This window comes from Engraulis encrasicolus, chromosome 15 (genome assembly GCF_034702125.1).
Source record: "Engraulis encrasicolus isolate BLACKSEA-1 chromosome 15, IST_EnEncr_1.0, whole genome shotgun sequence".
In the NCBI taxonomy this organism is placed as follows: domain Eukaryota; kingdom Metazoa; phylum Chordata; class Actinopteri; order Clupeiformes; family Engraulidae; genus Engraulis; species Engraulis encrasicolus.
The window spans coordinates 13,449,965-13,456,945 of NC_085871.1; the positions used below are offsets into that span (position 1 = coordinate 13,449,965).

The 6,981-nt window shown below is 45.8% G+C and overlaps 1 protein-coding gene across 1 annotated transcript in view; it reads left to right on the forward strand.

Annotated features, from left to right (window-relative positions):
• The first annotated feature begins 4,841 nt into the window (after positions 1-4,841).
• The window catches only part of grm8a (glutamate receptor, metabotropic 8a), a 395,792-nt gene continuing 393,652 nt past the window's right edge, over positions 4,842-6,981 (forward strand). The window contains exon 1 of the mRNA XM_063217108.1: positions 4,842-5,243. Coding sequence (XP_063073178.1) covers positions 4,968-5,243 — 276 coding nt within the window. The 5' untranslated portion in view covers positions 4,842-4,967. The remainder of the gene's footprint in view (positions 5,244-6,981) is intronic.

The following is a 6,981-nucleotide window of genomic DNA, read 5'->3' on the forward strand; positions in this document are numbered from 1 at the left end:
AAAAAAGTAATGTGTATGCATTGATGATTTCAGACTTGTGCGGTGCATGATCAATGTAGTGGTAAATGTTAGGGTATAATAACACAACGGACATTTAGCAGTAATGTCAAGATCCTCCCTCGTTTCTCCCGGCTGTAACCTGTCACTCTCAAATTGCCCTGTATGACAGGCATAAAAGCAAGAAGATCTTCATAAAGAAATCAAAATAAGTCTAGTTATGTGGGGGGTGGCAGATAGTCGACAAGTGTAGGGCCTACAAAATGTGTTCCTCGTGTGTCCATGTTTAGATCTTTCAGATAAATAATGCACTGTATAGCAGGAGTTCATGTCATGTGTCATCAACCCAAGGTGTACACGTGAAAAACCTTGTAGCTGTTACAGTAGCCTACGTTTTTGTTTACAAATTCGTTTCGTTTACAATTCTGATTGAAGCTATATAGGAGTAGGGCTATTCCTCATCTCTTGATGCAACTTAAGAACTTGATCTCCAAATTGAAATACCATAATCTTTATGCAACACCCCCTTGAATAATTATTTCATTCATGAGCAATGAAAATTCTTTGCTTAAAAAAAGTCCACAAAACAAAAAAATTGATGTGTGCGTGTGCGAGAGAGCGAAAGAGAGAGAGAGAGTTGTGAAGAATTCTGTGATTCCAGTGGCTGTCTATGACATTTCATGACAGTTAATATGCATCATTATGGCCTGTGAAGGAGCAGTGCCTTAGTCAACTGGCTGCACCTGTGGCCACATGGTAGGTGAAGAATGTGTGATGGAAGATGTAAGCTCTGAAGATGCAAAATAAAAACAGGAGACGCCACCATGAAGGCGGACAAAAACTTAGTCATTTTACATACAGGATATGGTTTACAATCCCTGTATCAGTGTGGGCTTAGGTGCCTTGCTCTAGGGCACTTCAGAGGCATGGAGTGAGTTAGGGGAACGGAGAGCTGGGATTCGAACTCGTGCCAGCATCTCCCTTCTCCACGGCTGACCCCTGTTTAAACTCTGGAGAGGCCGACTAGGAAATTGAAACTGCAATGTGTGTGGCTGTAATCCTTCTGTGTAAGACTGAAGTTTTTAAGCTATAAAATGAAATAATGATGGTGCTGTTAGCTGCCTCTGACACTAGAGTGCAGTGTTGCACTATGTTTAGACGCTTGGAACGTCCGATTTGTTCATGGTAAATGTATCAGTTAAAAGGTACTGACATTTCGGTGACGAACACGTGACATTAATCAGAATGATGTGACTGATTCAGACAGTGTTGTGGAAATCAAATCACCTATGTAGGTTACATTGTAATGATGAAATAAGCCTATCAATCAAACAACTTTCAGTGGTTTCATTAGTGGGGTCGTCAAATAGCTTGGGCTATTTAATAGAGGGAAAATATGTGTAGCCAACGTCTGTCATAAAATGGTAGTTTCCTTTAATGACTTAGCCTACAATTTATCTAACTGAAAGCGCCATTAAAGCTTAACATAGCACATCTCTCTTAACAAAATAAAAATAATAATAGGGCCTATCCCAGTTGTGATTTAATTGCAATTAATTACAAAGGCGTGCATACCTATATCAACAAAATCTAGATTACTATAGATACCAATAAACTGCAGAGAGAGAGAGAGAGAGAGAGAGAGAGAGAGAGAGAGAGAGAGAGAGAGAGAGATGGAAGACCAATCAGGGTCGGTGGGAGTATTTTTGTGATTCATTTGGCGGAGACGCGCTCGAGCTCCCTGAATGCGCTGTTCTTTTCAGCACCGTACACCCAAGGCGCGTGCGTCCGCGAGCTTTTGGGGAGCTAAAAATCTGCAGGACTGCAAAAAAGGTATGTTAGACCTGATTTTGTTCGTGTTTAGTTATATTGATTGAAAATTGCTTCTCTGAAACTAAAGGTTGATTGAGTGTTTCCAGTGTGGTCCCGCCTGTGTTTTTTCCTTCCACATCTCGTGCGCACTGCTGATAAAAAGTATGATAATATGATATAGCACGCCATCCATCCATGGACATATTAACTGGAGTTACCCTTAATGGAATTTTGCTGAAGACTCCTAGCCTACCGAGACGGGAAGATTTGGGGCAAACGGGGGATCTCCTTTGGAAGTTGTGGATCACTACAGAATTCACGGGAATACTCCAGCGTCTATATGTCCACGTCTGGGCGTGCAGCTGTGCGCTCCTGTCCCTGAAACGATTAGCACCACATTCTTGCAGTCTGATTGTAGCCTACAACCTGAGGATCTATATCTGTTCAACTGCTTGCATTAAATAATGGAACATTTCTCCCCGTTTCGGAAACACAATTTGGATTTTACGCGCCAGTGTGTTTATAAGGATGTGTTTTTTTATTACCTAGCCTACTACAATGTTTTGTTCTGTTGAACTGCGTGACTCACAGGTTCGTTACACTTATTCAGCAGGGCAGCACGAACTGCGCACCGTAAGTGATGATGCATAGGAATGCAGCTGTTTGTTCGAGAGAAAGAAAGCAAATAACACACGCGCGAATGGATACATACTGCATCTTTACTCAGCGAGAACATAACGCGCCAGTCGCGTGATACAGTTAACTCAGAGAAATTGACTTTTGTGTCAACACTTGTAAGAGTAGAGTCCAGAGAGAGAGAGAGAGAGAGAGAGAGAGAGAGAGAGAGAGAGAGAGAGAGAGAGAGAGAGAGAGAGAGAGAGAGAGAGAGAGAGAGAGAGAGAGAGAGAGAGAGAGACCCCTAGGAGTTTGGGGCCGATATAGAATTGTAACAGGATCATCAGCAGATGATGGTAGAGCTTGACACGTACCCACACTTGCAAATTTAAAAAAGGAGAATTTGGCTAGACAATGCCTGCCAGGGTGTTAACCCAGTCATTTTCTTAGTCTGCCATGATGACGAATCCTGGGTGCTTCTACTTCATCAGGAATTTGAGAACATTCTCTCTCTCTCTCTCTCCCTCATTCTCTCTCTCTCTCTCTCTCTCTCTCTCTCTCTCTCTCTCTCTCTCTCTCTCTCACACACACACACACACACACACACACACGCACACGCACACACACACCTCTATATGTAGTAGGCGACATTTGTGTTTTACTGTAGCCCATTGGATAGTGTAGAGACTTTAACCAATGAACAGGTGTACCAAATCACTATGTGTGAATAATGGGGGGTAGAGTCCATCACATAGACTAACACAAGCCGACAGACAGACCAACGTTAGAAGTTCAACCATGTGTTATGCTGTAATGTTGGCTAATGCAAAACTCTTGATGCAATTTGTGGCTGGCTGACGAGGTTATTAACTCCTGGCCATATTGTTTGAAAGGAACTGCCTCCATAAAAAAGAGCTAGTGCCACTCTTTTGTATTGTGGTGGCGAGGTGCCAAAAAAGTGGAATTACCAGCAGAGTGGATGGGCGGTAATCAATTATTTGACAATAAACTGTTGAGTGAAAAGGATGGTACTGTGTTGTTGCGAGGGTGTTTTGTCTCGTGCAGCCTTCCTCCCGAAAAGAATCCAACGCATTGAGAGTATGAAACAGAAGTTATAATATAGGCCTATAGGTCTAGCATAAATGATCCAACGTCTAAAATATTACCCACTGAACTATACAACTTAATTGTAGGTCCAAGGCTACTTACAGTATAATCGTACCATCACTGACAATAAATTGGTGTAATGTGACATACTGTACTCTTTATATTTAGTCGAGTGCTCTGCTCATTAGGGATATTTTTCTCTCTAGTTGTGTGTTTGACGCTGGTGTGTAGACCCATAGAGGTGCTCATTATCCTCCACTGTTTGCCGTATAGCTTTCTATCTTTCTCCTCGCTGAGAGACTTAATGAGACGTAAGGGGAATGTATCCAAGTGATCAGACTGTAATTTCTGAGCTGTCAAAATGTTTATGTCAGCATTGCTTGCCATCTGTGCTTTATTTCTTGACGACAGATGCCCTTGTGTCTGTCTGTTGGCCACGTTTGTACTGTATTGCCTGTGTGAAGTGCAGGCCGATGCAGCTCTGGCTGACGCTCTCTCTCTCTCTCTCTCTCTCTCTCTCTCTCTCTCTCTCTCTCTCTCTCTCTCTCTCTCTCTCTCCCCTCTCTCTATCTCTGTGTGTGTCTCTCTCTCTCTTTCTCTCTCTCTCTCTCTGTGTGTGTGTGTGTGTGTGTGTGTGTGTGTGTGTGTGTGTGTGTGTGTGTGTGTGTGTGTGTGTGTGTGTGTGTGTGTGTGTGTGTGTGTTTCCCTCTCTTCTGTATGTCCTGCAGGGCTCGACTGAAGATGTGAAATCCCTGCTGCAGCCCACCCGAACGCAAGATCCCTGTTTACTCTGGCTCTGCTCCTCCGTCTGTGTGCCCCTGACTCTTCTTCCTCCTGGCCCTCTTCCTCTTCCTCTTCCCCATCTTCACCTTTCTTCCTCCTCCTCCACTATTCTTCACTGAAATGTGTGCCGAGAGAATCTGAGCCATGGTTACATCTGACGTCCGCTCCCCATTGGAATTAGGGGCTCTCCCCCACCACTGAGAGAGGCAAGGGTTTTTTTTTGGGAGGGGGAACACCTATGGTCCAGCCCACCGACCAGCCCTCTCACCTCTATTCCAAGCAGCCCGGAATCCTCTACCTTTCCCTCGATTTACTACCTTGAGTCAATCCAAAACATCCACCCTTTGTTAACAATGGCGGTAGTGGAGATAGCGAGAGCATCCGTGATGCGATGCAGCGACTGGGTGAAGCGGCAGAGCCTCCTCTTCCTCCTGACAGCTGGTTGTTGGTGCTGGCTGCTGGCTGGCGAGCAAGCGCAGGCCCAGGCCCAGATCCCGTCCCAGCGCACCGACATCCCCTCGGAGTACGCCCACTCCATCCGCATCGACGGAGACATCATCCTGGGCGGCCTGTTCCCCGTGCACGCCCGGGGCGAACGCGGCGTAGCCTGCGGCGAGCTGAAGAAGGAGAAAGGGATTCACCGTCTGGAGGCCATGTTGTTCGCCATCGATCTCATCAATAAGGACCCGGAGTTGCTTCCTAACGTGACGCTAGGTGCGCGTATCCTGGACACGTGCTCGCGTGACACCTACGCCCTGGAGCAATCGCTTACCTTCGTGCAGGCCTTGATCGAGCGGGACGGTTCGGACGTGCGCTGCGCCAATGGAGATGCGCCCATCTTTACAAAGCCTGATAAGATTGTCGGAGTGATCGGTGCTGCGGCTAGCTCGGTGTCCATCATGGTTGCTAACATACTGCGCCTCTTCAAGGTAAGGACATGAAAACTTTGTACTTGTGCTGCTGTGACTACTAGGGATGTGATTGAGTTCTTTTGCTGACATACCAATTACATTTTCTCGGTTTGTCTGACCCCATTGATGTGTCCTTGAGCAAGACACTTGACCCCAAGTTGCTCCTGGTGGCAGGGCGGCACTTACCTTGCGTGGCAGCCACTGCCATCGGTGTGTGAATGTGAGTGTTAATGGATGAATGTGATGTGCAATGTAAAAGTGCTTTGAGTGCTCGAAAGAGTGGAAAGGCGCTATATAAATGCAGTCCAGTCCATTCTAGAGCCAGGAAGTTTGTAATGAATCACACTCTGGACTCATGAACACATGTTGGGGACCAAGGCATGGCTTGAACTGCTCTTAATGGTTATAATACTAGTGCTGGAACTGCATATTGCATAACATGCATGGTGAAACTGATTGTTCAAACTGAAAAGTCATGGGTGCTGGTGGCAAAAAGCTGGCATGGCAGGTGCCACAATGACCGCTTTGTGTGAATGTTCACAGGTGTTACTAGGTCAGGACTGCTTATCCCCCATTCAGACGTTGGTGTTGTGAAACGCCAGGTCTGACCAGATTGGTTGGTCATGTGCTTTGTATTAGCCTACTGCCTGACACGGATGCATTGATTAAAACTAAAAGTAACAATTTCGCAAGGCTTTGCCCCAAATGGTTCTGCACCCATATTTAGGTTACAATGGGGGGATTTCGGGTGAAAGGCAAGCAAACCCTATTACCCAATCTGGGAGTTTTGCCATGTGGCCTGTGTGCATGTGGGCAGTGCAGTGGTGGCCTGGCAGATAAGGAAGCAGACTTGACAAGGATCCAGGTTCAAATCCACTACCCTGCCAGTTAGTTACGTGTCATTGCGGTACCTTTGAGTAAGGTCATTTCTTTTTTTAAGATTAAGTTTTTGGACGTTTTTGCCTTTATTTTTGGACTGGAGTAGAACCAGGTATTGCCAGCATAACAACACAGTGCCTTAGCTGTTTGAGTTACAGCCAAGGCCAGCAAGGTTATATCTACACACTGACCCTTGGTCTCAGTCGATAGCGACCCCTTGTGACCTTCTGAAATATTAAGCTGCTGTGTGATTGGTTGCTTGGCATGCTTCAAGAAAATAATTTGTCTCGCACAGCATCGAAAGTAGCCGGATGTTACCTCTTTAGTTGCTTGCCACGTGTGTGCCGGGTCAAAATCAGGTTTCTATTTCACCGCTTGTGCTGAGATATGCTGCGTCATCACAATGGCGAATGGGGGAATCACGTTCACTCTTCACACACAGATGCCACAATGACATGACTTTGACACAATGTAAATGAGAATGGCTCGCTTGAAAAACGGATGCTTTCAATGACAAGGCTCTTCCTCAGGGTACCCTCCGCGAGAGCTGTGTCAATGTGCTGTACTTTGTAGGTCTGTATCAGGTCTTTGTTGGGCAATACATATAACTAGAACGGCACTTCTGGGGGCATCCAGGTGCCCCATTAAAGGTCTATCTGTCCCAACATTGGCCCCAAATTGGCAGCCTATCTGTTACTGTTTTCCCGTCAGGATACTGCTGTAAAATGAGCCTTTCTTTCTGCATCCCTTGCTCTTTCTTTCTTTCTATCTCTCTCTCTCTCTCTCCCTCTCTCTCTCCCTCTCTCTCTCTCTCTCTCTCTCTCTCTCATTGCATCTCTCCATCTCTCTCTTGTTCTCCCTTTATCCAACTTTCTCA